General features: G+C 36.7%; 2 protein-coding genes across 2 annotated transcripts; one reads left to right on the top strand and one right to left on the bottom strand.

The window, feature by feature from the left end:
• The first annotated feature begins 738 nt into the window (after window positions 1–738).
• Window positions 739–2,744, top strand: LOC104793922 (uncharacterized). The gene is made up of 2 exons (XM_087455973.1): window positions 739–1,921; window positions 2,296–2,744. Exons 1-2 carry the CDS (start codon window positions 739–741, stop codon window positions 2,322–2,324), a joined length of 1,212 nt encoding a protein of 403 aa, XP_087312099.1. The 3' UTR covers window positions 2,325–2,744.
• Window positions 2,745–6,714: 3,970 nt separating this feature from the next.
• On the bottom strand, window positions 6,715–9,080 carry LOC104790288 (uncharacterized). The gene has a single exon (XM_087455800.1). The coding sequence runs from the start codon at window positions 8,751–8,753 to the stop codon at window positions 6,906–6,908; it is 1,848 nt and encodes a 615-aa protein (XP_087311926.1). The 5' UTR covers window positions 8,754–9,080; the 3' UTR covers window positions 6,715–6,905.
• Window positions 9,081–12,220: the final 3,140 nt, after the last annotated feature.

Below are 12,220 nucleotides of genomic sequence, written 5' to 3'. Positions count from 1 at the left end.
AATAAACATTTCACTATGAAATTTATTTGTTTTTCTAAATAATTATTGTAGTTTTTTTCATGATTTTTAATTATTAATCAAGTTTAAATTTTTTTTGATATTTTAAAACATTTATATATTATATATCACATTTATTATGTTCCAACCGCTATTGCACCCGGTCAACCAGTCGTAAACCTCCCGCAAACGCACCAATTTTAAACCGCTAAACCAGTCGTTCAAAACGCTTAATAACATTTGAAACCGCAACCGCAGCGTTTGAACCAGTCAGACCCTAAGTGTATTAAGTTTCCTTTTGCTTAATATGCTTAGTATATAACTAAGATGTAATTCTACCAAGTTTGGTTAATGAGAAATTAGATTCTTCTTTCATCTCTCTCTCTCTAACTGTCAACATGGTATCAAAGCTTTGAGTGTTAGTGAGAGAATCTTCTTCCGCTTGGTTGAGTTCGATCGATTCATCATCCGATCTTTCGATTTCTCATTCAGTCATCTTCTTCTCTTTGGGTTTCTCTTTTCTTCCGTTTTCGGAGCTCAAATCCAGCTCGATTTCACAAATTTGTTAGGCGATGAGTGAGACCTTTGATCAAATTGCTTCTCTTTTTGTTGTACATCTTTTAATGGTGATCGCAATGTTTGTTACTCTCGTTGTTGCTCTTGTAAGTGTTCTTGCTGTTTCTTTCTTCACTTGAGTGATTGGAATTTTCCGATTCATCTGTTATTATCAGATTCTTGGTTATGGCGAATTCAATATCTGATTCGGCTCAACAACCTGACCAATACAACAATCCTTACTTCCTCCATGACACTGATCATGCTGGATTGGTTTTAGTCTCCAATAGGTTGACAACAGGTGTAGAATTCAATTCATGGCGAAGATCCATGCGTATGGCTCTCAATGTCAGGAACAAATTGGGTTTTATTGACGGTACGATCTCTAAACCATCATCAGATCACCGTGATTATGGTTCTTGGAGTCGTTGCAATGATATGGTATCTACATGGTTGATGAATTCTGTGTCAAAGAAAATAGGCCAGAGTCTTTTGTTCATTCCAACAGCCGAGGAAATTTGGAAAGATATTATCTCCAGGTTCAAACAGGATGATGCTCCGAGAGTTTATAAAATAGAGCAGAAGCTGAGCTCAATTCATCAAGGAGCGATGGATGTGACTGCTTATTACACTGAATTAGTAACTCTCTGGGAGGAGCTTAAGAACTATGTAGAATTGTCTGTTTGTACTTGTGGCAAATGTGAGTGTAATGCTGCATTGTTGTGGGAGAAACTGCAGCAAAGGAGTCGCGTGAAAAAATTTTTGATGGGTTTGAATGACTCATATGAAGCCACTCGCCGTCACATCTTGATGATCAAGCCTATGCCATCTATTGAGAATGCTTTTCACATGGTGACTGAAGATGAGAGGCAACAGAGTATTGCTAAGCCTACTCGGACTGATGGTGTTGTTTTTCAGACTTCTGGTCCTCCTACCTATGATGGTCCAGTGGATAATCTAGCTTATGCTGTTCAGAACTCCTATCGTCCAAAGCAATCTCGTCCTCTCTGTACTTGTTGTGGCATGACAGGGCATGTTGTTCAGAAGTGTTTCAAGTTACATGGATATCCTCCTGGTTACATACCTGGTTTCAAGAGTGTCTCTTCTGGTTTTCACTCTCACCGTATGGCTAATCCACAGAGTGTTCAACCGAGGGCTCATGCAGTTGCGAATAACACTTCTTCTTCGCCATATGTCCCTCCTCCGGCCTTAAATGTGTTCAATCTGGATGTTAACAAGATGACCTCTGACCAGATGCAGACTCTGATCCAGAAACTCTCGACACACATGCAACTTCCAGAAAATCAGACTCCCTCCAAGGTTTCTTCCATTTCTGAACATGGTGCTATGGCTATTCAATCCTCTGCTGGTACTGTTCCTTTTCCTTCTTCATCTCTTCGTTATGAAAATCACCACCTTACTTTTCAACATCAGTGCTTATCACCCCTTTATTCCAAACTTCCACATGGTTCTTGGATTATAGATTCTGGTGCTACTACGCACTTTTGTTCTGATTTAGCCTTATTCAGAGAAACTGTTCATGTTTCTGGTGTAACAGTTTCCTTACCTGATGACACTAGGGTTGCTATTACACACACAGGCACAGTTCATCTCTCACATTCACTCATTTTGCATGATGTTTTACATGTACCATATTTCAAATTTAATCTCATCTCTGTTAGTAGTTTGTTAAAGGCTAGTAGTTGTTCTGCACATTTCTTTCCTAATTCATGTTTCATTCAGGAGTTTATTCACGGCTTGATGATTGGTAAAGGCATTCTACTGCATAATCTCTACATCTTGTAACTTGACTCTCCTGCACCACATGCTTCGTCTTCTTTAGCGTCTTCTTCTTCGCATTTCTTTGGATCCTTGATGGTTGATGGAGATCTCTGGTACTCGCCTTGGGCATCCATCCTCTGACAAGTTACAACACATTCCGGGTACAATATCGAAGTCTAAAACAAATTTAGCTCCTTGTCATGTCTGTCATTTAGCTAAACAGAAAAGGTTGTCTTTCGAGTCTCATAGTAAATTGTCTGCTTTACCATTTGATTTACTTCACTTGGATGTTTGGGGTCCATTTGCAATAGAGTCTGTAGATGGTTTCAAATTCTTTCTTACTATTGTTGACGATTGTACTAGAGCAACATGGGTTTATATGTTACAAAATAAAAGTGCAGTTCTTACTCATTTCAAGGATTTTATACAATTAGTTCAAACTCAATATAAGTCTACTATCAAGACAATTAGAACCGATAATGCTCCAGAACTAGCTTTTACAGATCTTGTTAATCAACATGGCATTGTTCATCAATTCTCTTGCGCATATACTCCTCAACAAAACTCCATTGTTGAACGGAAACATCAGCATCTTCTAAATGTTGCAAGGGCTCTCCTTTTTCAATCAAACATGCCATTAGCATATTGGAGTGATTAACAGAACACCATCTACTCATCTTCATAATGTGACTCCTTATGAACTTCTTACTAAACGGAAAGCGGATTATACCTTGCTTAGGATTTTTGGTTGCTTATGCTATGTTTCGATTTTACAAAAGGATCGACATAAATTTAGTCCTCATGATGATAGGTGTGTTTTCTTAGGATATGCATATGGCTATAAGGGTTATAAGGTTATGCATCTTGAATCTAATTGTGTTTCGATTTCACGTCATGTTGTTTTTCATGAAACCATTTTTCCTTTTCATGATATCTCTGTTTCTTCTCCACCAACAATTTTCAACCGCAGTATTTTACCTATGTTTGTCAATCTTCCTGTTGATGTGATGCATACATCGCCAATTCCTCATGCATCATTCACTCCTCCATCTACATCACATACACCATCTAGTGTAGAACAAACTCCTACGGAGACTGTTACATCAGACACAGGTATTGTTTCTTTGCCTAATGCTCGACCAAAACGGGCTGCTAGAGTACCAGGCTATTTGTCTGATTATCATTGTGCCCTGCTCATCTATCCCCACCTATCCCTCTTCCGGAAACGCATAAGACACCATATCCCCTATATTTTGTTCTATCTTACACCACTCTAAACACCCCATACCAGTCTGTTGTTCTTTCTTACTCACTCGAAAGAGAACCAACTTCTTTTAAACAAGATATCCAATGTAAGAAATGGACGAAGGCTATGGACGTGGAGCTTGAGAATATGGAGGTAAGTGGCACGTTCGGTGATGTGATTTCTTTACCCCCATGTAAGAATGTCGTTGGGTGTAAATGGGTTTATACTATTAAGTATAATGCTGATGGGAGTGTGGAGAGATATAAAGCTCGGTTAGTAGCTAAAGGTTACACACAACAAGAAGGTGTCGATTTCTTTGAAACTTATTCTCCAGTTGCTAGAATGGGAAGTGTGAAGTTTATCTTAGGACTAGCGGCTAAACGAGGTTGGAGTCTTTGTCAAATGGATGTCACTAGTGCTTTTCTGCACAGTGAACTTGATGAGGAGATTTACATGAGCTTACCTCTTGGTTACACTCCAGCTTTTGGTGTCTTGCCACCGAATCCAGTTTTTCGATTGAAGAAATCCATCTATGGCTTGAAGCAAGCTTCTCGTCAATGGTATAAGTGTTTCTCAACTATTCTTTTGAACAATGTTTTTTCACAGGCTCCATCTGAAAACACTTTATTTGTCAAAATGACTGATTCATCTTTCATAGCCCTCTTAGTGTATGTTGATGACATCATGATTGCAAGTAATAGTGATATGGAGGTCTCAGCTGTCAAAGCTCTTCTGGCCAAGGCTTTTAAGATTAAAGATTTAGGCCAGGCTCGGTTCTTCCTTGGGCTTGAGATTGCTCGCAATGCTAATGGGATTTCAGTTAGTCAACGGAAGTATTGCCTGAATCTGCTGAATGATACAGGTTATCTCGGGTGTAAACCTAAGAATGTTCCTATGGATCCAACGAAGGCATTGTTTAAGGATACTGGTGTACTTCTTCCCCCAGAAGAGATACGATCTTACAGAGCTTTGATTGGTCGTTTGCTTTATTTGACTATTACTCAGCCGGATATCACTTTTGCTGTGAACAAGTTGAGCCAATACCTTTCTTGTCCTACTGATGCACATCTTTAGGCTGCTCAACATGTTCTCAAATATCTTAAAGGGAATCCTGGACAAGGTCTGTTTTATTCTGCTCATGATGATATTCGCTTAACTGCCTTTTCCGATGCAGACTGGGGAACTTGTCAGGATACTCGCCGATCAGTCATAGGGATGTGTACTTTCCTTGGTACCTCTCTTATTACTAGGAAATCTACGAAGCATAAGATTGTCAGTAGTAGTAGTACTGAATCTGAGTATAGAGTTATGGCCCTTGCCTCTGATGAATTAGTTTGGTTGGTACAGCTACTACGAGATCTTTAGATTCCGATTAATGGTCTAGCTAAGCTGTTGTGTGACAACAAATCCGCTACTCGTATTGCCAATAATTCGGTCTTCCATGAGCGTATCAAGCATATGGAGATTGACTTACACAGAACCAGAGTTCGGGTACTTGCTAGTTCTCAGCAGGTTTTCCATGTTTCTACAGGGAATCAGCTCGCGGATATACTTACTAAACCTTTGCAGGCGGAACCGTTTCACTCTATCCTGGACAGGATGTCTGTTTCAAGTCTTTTTCTTCCATCTTCAGATTCCAGTTCAAAGACTTGAGAGGGGGGTGTTAACACTATAATGTTATACTTTGTATAGCTTATATTATACAGTATAGTTGAGATATATTAAGTGTATTAAGTTTCCTTTTGCTTAATATGCTTAGTATATAACTAAGATGTAATTCTACCAAGTTTGGTTAATGATAAATTAGATTCTTCTTTCATCTCTCTCTCTAACTGTCAACAGAGATGATAGGTAGTAGATTTATTTATAGTGGAGTGTAGAGTATCGTGATAAAGGTTGTAGTTAATGTTATTCTTGGTGACCAAGTATGAGATTGAAACAAAATTTAATTGAGCAATGTCTATCATCGATAATTGTTATCAATTTAATAAGGAAGGCTTTGATGATTTTCTTCCTTATTATGTCATTAGGAAATATTGTCAATTTGTTTAAGGAATCTAACATTCAATTATAAAGGAATGTGGGGAAGGTTTACATTGACAGATGATTGTTAAGGTAAGTAAATCATATCTCGATGTGTCGTACTTATTGCAATGTAATCAGATTTAGCCAAAGAGTATATTTTAGCGGGTCCTATGGAATTTTGGACATCACTATGTCGACAACCTAAATCTGAAGGCCTTTAAATTATGAATTATCAAGAGACCCATAAAATACTAAGAGGTCCATAAATTGCATAAACTTCAAAGAGGTCCATAGATTTCAATTGAAAGATGTCGAAAGAATTAATAGCATTTATTGCATAAACTTTCCATATATTAGTATTTTTGAGCAAAAACTAATTCAAAAATACTAGTATAGATAATTAGATAATGCTAAAACATGAAAATTCATGAATCTTAATCCAACACGATAATATAAAAAATGAATACTAGAGGTAATATAAGTAATTAACAAATGAAGATAATGTTAAAATTTTAAACTCTTGCGTGAGCATTAGTTATATTCTAATACTACTATAAAAACACTATAAAAAGGGAAATTTACCATTTAATCAAATTTACCATTTAATCAAATGATTGCATATGTCAGACACTCAAGATTCTGATCATTACATGCTCTTGAATGGAGTGATAGAAAACATGAAAATGGCAAACGATTTGAAGAGTTTAAAGATTTAAACCGATAAAAATGCTTAAACCTAAATTAAATTCGTTTTCAAGTACAAATATACACAAAATATACTACTATCTATGACATGATAGATACGTCTACATTTTTTTTTTTAGGTTTGATACTAATATAGATTGAATTAATAGTTTTCGTTACTTAAAATGTAAATATATATTGTGTCTACTTTTTTTTTTTAACAAAATATTGTGTCTACTAAAATGATAATTTTGCAGCTAAATGGGACCACAGATCCATTGTTTGCTAAATTTTGTGACGGCTAAGACAACCACACACGCATCTGTAATATTCGACTGGGCCACATAAGAGACAACTCGAGCAAAGCAAATTTCATTTTTCTTTTTTTTACACTAAAATCCTATGGTTTCCAAGCAAATCAGACAGAGCAAAGCAAGTTTTATTACCCTTCCATCTAATTATATTTGTTTCGTTTCATTTACAATGAAGGATTTTGATCAATCAACGATCACAAAATGAGAGATTCTGCTTTTGCTCTTTCTCTGTAAAAATCTAACAATGAAGATTCTGTCTGTACCATGAATCCAACAAACTGTAAGCTGTATCTTCTTGGCTTTTAAGGACCACCATACGATAGCATTTGACTATGGCTTCCTGCGTTGTATAGACTCAACTGATATATCGCTTTCGATACAAGTTCTCTCAACTCCATGTTCTGCAAACCCGCCAACCGTTCTGCACCTTCAAGCACCGTCAAAACCTTTGCTTGTTCCAGCTGCCCGTGGTTACTAGCGTTAATCGAAAGGTAACAAAGCAGCGCTAGACACTGTAGCTGCATTTGCTGCTCGAAGTTCCTAATCAGTTTCATCAGTAACGGGATCGCCCCGTATTCGATGATGTTCTTAGAGTGCTGTGAGCAGAGGAAGTTCTCGGGACAGACAAATTTCTGCAACGAAATCACAGCTGTTATCGCCACTTCTTTATTGCTACTACCGAGTTTCTCAACCAACGGCTCGATCATTCTCGTTTCTCTCGCAGGGAATGTCCGCGCCAACGACCCGATAGATTGAATCGCTGGGATTTTCAGGATCGGGCTATCAACATCTTTGATTAGCCACAACATCTGGTCAATAACAGCTTTAGCAGCCGGGGAATTGGTTTTGAAAGCTGCTCGTCTAAGGTCAGCGTTCGACTCTGCAGCAGCTGTTATCTCCATCAGAGTCATCAAACAATTGTACTGCAATTCACCAACTTCATTTTCCACAATCTTCGCCAAAGAAAGCAACCCTTTCGTTTCTGTAATCCTCCTACTATTAGCTACATTGCCTCTAGCAAGCATCCACAGAGCTTCTGCGCAATTAACCTTAAGCTCAAGTTTCACCTCAGGATTCTCATTATCCCTATCTTTCTTAATATTCCCTGTTCTACTTCCACTGCCACCAATGTCACGATACACATTCGACTTTGAACTCTTAAACGGCTTATAAACTTTCAAAGAAGGATCTCTCTCAATATCTTTGTTCATCTGAACAAGAGAGTGAATACTACTATGCTTACTCAACTGAAGATCATCAACAAACACATCCAAAGAAAGCAACGTAACTAGCGGCTTAATCACACTCTGCCTAGCGAACTCATCTTGAGCAATAGGATCATGCTCAGCCATTCTTGCAACCAATGTAGCTACCTTAATCTGAACTCTAACAGAAGAATCACCAAGAACCTGAACAAGAATAGGAACACCGAGTTCATTAACAATAGACCTAACCTTATCCCCATCACAAGCCAATAACCCTAAAGCCGTAGCCGCCGCGATTTGCCCCTCCGCTGATGAACTCTCCTTTAATAGCCTAAGCAACGGAGCAACACCACCTTCGTCAACAATAATCTTCTTATTCCGATCATTATCTCCGGCAAGAGAACCGAGCTGATTCGCCGCGTCAATCTTATCCACCAGTTTCCCCATCTGTACCGAAGCAGCCAAAGACCAAACCCAAGGCAAAATCGGATCATTCGTAGCAATCGGAGGAAGCGAAATCACAATCCCACCACCACCGAAACTTCCGTCACCGTCTGAATCGAACACACTCAGAATCCATTTCACATCGCCGTTGGAAGATTCTAGAAGGTTAACCACTTTGCGAAAATCGCCAGCGTTGATGATAGTACAAACTCGCCGGATCAGATTGTGTCTCCTACACTTGCGAACGAGAGCGAAACCTCGTTCTAGATTCTTCTTAACATCGACGATGACTCTACGAATCGGACGGTCGTAAACCGGTTGAGGAGAACCGGAGACGAATCGAACAAGCGTTCTAAGCATTTGAGCGAGACGATCTACTTGTTTACCTACCTCACCACACTCTGTTTTGAACGATTCAGCTTCATCCACCGCTACACGGAGTCGCTCCGCCGTGACTATCAAACTCGAGAGCTCGTCTCCAATTCGACTCTCTTCTTCCATTAAAAGAGTCGCTCTTCTTCCCACCTCCTCTCTCACTCTCGATTACTAGGGTTTTTGTTTTCACAATTGAAGCTGGTGGTGGTGGCTAGTGTGGTGGGTTCATCGTCGTATTCGCCATTGTTAAGTCGAGTCAAGTCCGTTTTTTTCTTTTGCTTTTTTTTTCTACGGTTTCTGATGTTGACCGGCGCGTGAAGTGCACGGCTTACGTGTGTGGTTGGTTTCCTTTTTTAAGTAAATTTAATTTAATGCGTGTGGAAAGATTAAATATAATACAGAATTAAGAAGCGTTAATGAAGTTACACGTTAAGGGTCATTAGTTCGAGATTTAACAAACATTCTTGGTAGTATCACTTTTAGGAATTGGGCATATTGTTGTTATACGCGATAAGTTTATGTTGTTGCTTGTGTAATACACAAAAAAAAATATAGGAAAAAGTGTGTAGGTTTAGGTTTTAATCATTGCTATGATGCTATCAAGTTGCTGGCGTTTTGCTTGTGAGTGTAGATTTTCAAATAGGCCTGGTGGAGTTTTCAATATATTTCGTGGGCTTAACCCTTAAAGGAAACAAACTTTGTGTGGGTTTAGTTTTTGTTGGTAGTGGGCATATAGTTCAGCCCATACTTTATTCATTATGGAGAGAAAGAAACTAGTAGTAGAAGGTCGGCCTGGAAATATTACCGGAACCGAGAATTCTGAACCGAACCGAACTGAGATTATTGGTTTTCGGTTTGGTTTCGGTTAAGAAAAGAAAACCGATCGGAAGGAGTTATAATATATAGTCGGTTATCGGTTAGGTCGGTTTGGTTCACCCTAACCGATCAGTTACCCGAATTTAACCGCATTACCCGAAATTATCCGATCCAAATTACCAAAACTACCCGAAAATAACCAAAATTACCCAAATTTACTTGAAAAAACAAGATTTTTGACCCAATTTAACTTAAACTAACCAAAAAACTAAAAACTTCGCTTAGTTTCGGTAACCAAAAATAATAACCAAAAAACTCGATACACGAACCGACCCGACCATTATTTAACTCGGTAATTTTCGGTAACACTTCTCAAATTCCGAATTACCTGACCTGAAGTATCCGACCCTACCCAAATTCGCAGGCCTAGTAGAACTGCAGGTAAAGGAAAAGTGTGATCGTGGAATTAAGACAATGAAAAAGAGGATGTTCTAGTATCTCATTTGGTGGTTGTCTGGTTATGCTAGGCTGCTAGAGTTGAGTCATTAGGACGTGGTTTAAGTTGCTGGTTCTATGGTTTATGTCGTTGAATTGCTGGTTTACTTATTATGAATTGATATTGATCATCTTATTGAATATTTATTGTTTATTGGTTTGAGTTGGTTGTTCCGCTGTTGATTGTTGTGGCTAGGTGGTTAGTGGTTATGAGACAACTAATTAATTAGTTATTATTATTATTTAAAAAAGAAATGGGTCTGGTCGTTTCAACTAAACTTTTTTATATGCCGACAACTATGAATGTGAATACATATGTTTAATGTAGTAGTCAATAATCACCCTATACCTATGGTTGAATCTCTAAGGTTTTATCAAACTAAAAGTTCCTTCATCCGTTTCATATTCATGAATATAATGTCGTAGTCAATAATGACCATTTTCACAAGATTTATTTTAGAGCAAAAACATAACATAAAAAAAAATGGCATAATCCTGAAAATTAAGGAACTTTTAGTTTGATAAAACCCTAGACTTTCAACCATATGCTGCAAATGGTGGTGACTAACAAACTGCACCAACTGAATAAATTGAATATTGATGGGCGGAACAAACTGAATGAGATAAATAAGCTGAGGAGAAAACAATAACGTTAAATTGAATGGCTGAATACAAAGAAATTTGATAATTTAATATGAATAATATATCTATAATATATATATATATATATATATTTGTTTTTGGCATCATATCCAAAGTTCTAGACTTCAATTTAAGAATTATAATAAGTTAACAAAAGAAAAAAAATTACTAATTCTTATTTTAATATAAATTCTTTATCACAAAAAATCTTGATGAGCGTATAGTATATAATAATTAACATTAACTAATATAAAAATAAATTTTCCAAAAGGTAAAAAAGAAATTGTTAGTCAAACAATCGTCTTTGCTCGTTTTTTTAAATATATTTAATCAGAAACTATAAATAAAATAAATATAATTAAAAAATCACAAAACAGATTTAAGTTTTAAATATAATATAGTATTTGAATTTCCTAGATTCTTTAAACAAACAAAATATTTTACATTAATTAATGTCCATCACCACAATGAGACTAATTAAAAGCGGACGTGATTCAACATTTCAATTCTCATAAAATTGCCTTATGTATACAGTATAAATACGTTATATACAGTTAACATTTTATGAGAACTGAAATGTTGAATCACATCCGCTTTTAATCTTAGCCGTCTATTGGGTGAAGATCAAGCAAATGACCTTATTACCCTTGTCATCACCACTGCAACAGTCCTACAAAAGCAGCATCCAACATGCTCTTGTTCTTCTCTGTAAATCGCCCTAAACAAACAGCAAATCGAGAAATAACAACAAAAATGTTTCCACAGCCGCCGAGAGTTCCGAACAACCCAATGCTACCACCCCTTCTGAGCTCTCCTTCCAACCGCAACCGCCGCAACTCAAATCCACATCCGGCTAACCTCCATCACCACAGCTAAAACATTTCTCAAATGTTATTTGTTGTACTCATCCTCATTTTGCCAAATAATCAATCTACAATTACATACGTTATCCAAGAAATAATAATCAATGAATCATCTTGAGAAATATTGTATTAATTTTTAATTTAAGAAACGAGATGATTACAACCATAAGAGTAAACATATTTGACATGATGATTGTGTTTGTGATGATTATACTTAGATATCATGGTGACTGAGTGAGTGTTTGGACGAATTGTACACATAATCAAATATCAATCGAATTAAATTTATTATTAAATAACCTTTTCTGTATTTAGTGACAAATAAATTCATAAAATATAATCGATTTTTCTATAATTTTTTTTTAGATTTTCTTGTTTCAAATCTCTATTAGACAAACAAAATAATAAAAAAAAATTGACGTTGGTGGAGATTTTCTACACTGGTAAGAACTCAAAAATAATCTAAGTATTATTTTCATCACTCATATTATAGAAGGCATGGAGAAGTTCCAATTTCATCATCTTAACTGATTTGTGGATTAGATATAGAAGTCTGAAATATAATATCCTCTTTTTTCCAGAACAAAGAGATAGAAGACATGATGGATGTATCATTTATGGCGATTTGGTTCATATCAAGATAAGAAAAGACACTCATCTTGATTTGATTTATTTTAGACCACTGTATTCTTAAAAAAAAGTTTAAACAACCAATGAAATAAGCTTTTATTCTAAGTGAGATAGATATATATTATAGCTTTTGAGAAAGATGAAACA

The sequence above is a fragment of the Camelina sativa genome, chromosome 6 (genome assembly GCF_030686135.1).
Source record: "Camelina sativa cultivar CO46 ecotype springtype chromosome 6, ASM3068613v1".
NCBI classification, from domain to species: domain Eukaryota; kingdom Viridiplantae; phylum Streptophyta; class Magnoliopsida; order Brassicales; family Brassicaceae; genus Camelina; species Camelina sativa.
This window is presented reverse-complemented; position numbering and strand designations above follow the sequence as displayed.

What these genes read in the sequence shown, in the direction of transcription:
- LOC104793922 (XM_087455973.1), top strand. Translation starts at nt 739, where the DNA reads ATGGCGAATTCAATATCTGATTCGGCTCAACAACCTGACCAATACAAC. An exon ending in GGCTATTCAATCCTCTGCTG is followed by an intron (nt 1,922 to 2,295) that starts GTACTGTTCCTT and finishes TGTTTCATTCAG; the next exon opens with GAGTTTATTCACGGCTTGAT.
- LOC104790288 (XM_087455800.1), bottom strand. Translation starts at nt 8,753, where the DNA reads ATGGAAGAAGAGAGTCGAATTGGAGACGAGCTCTCGAGTTTGATAGTC.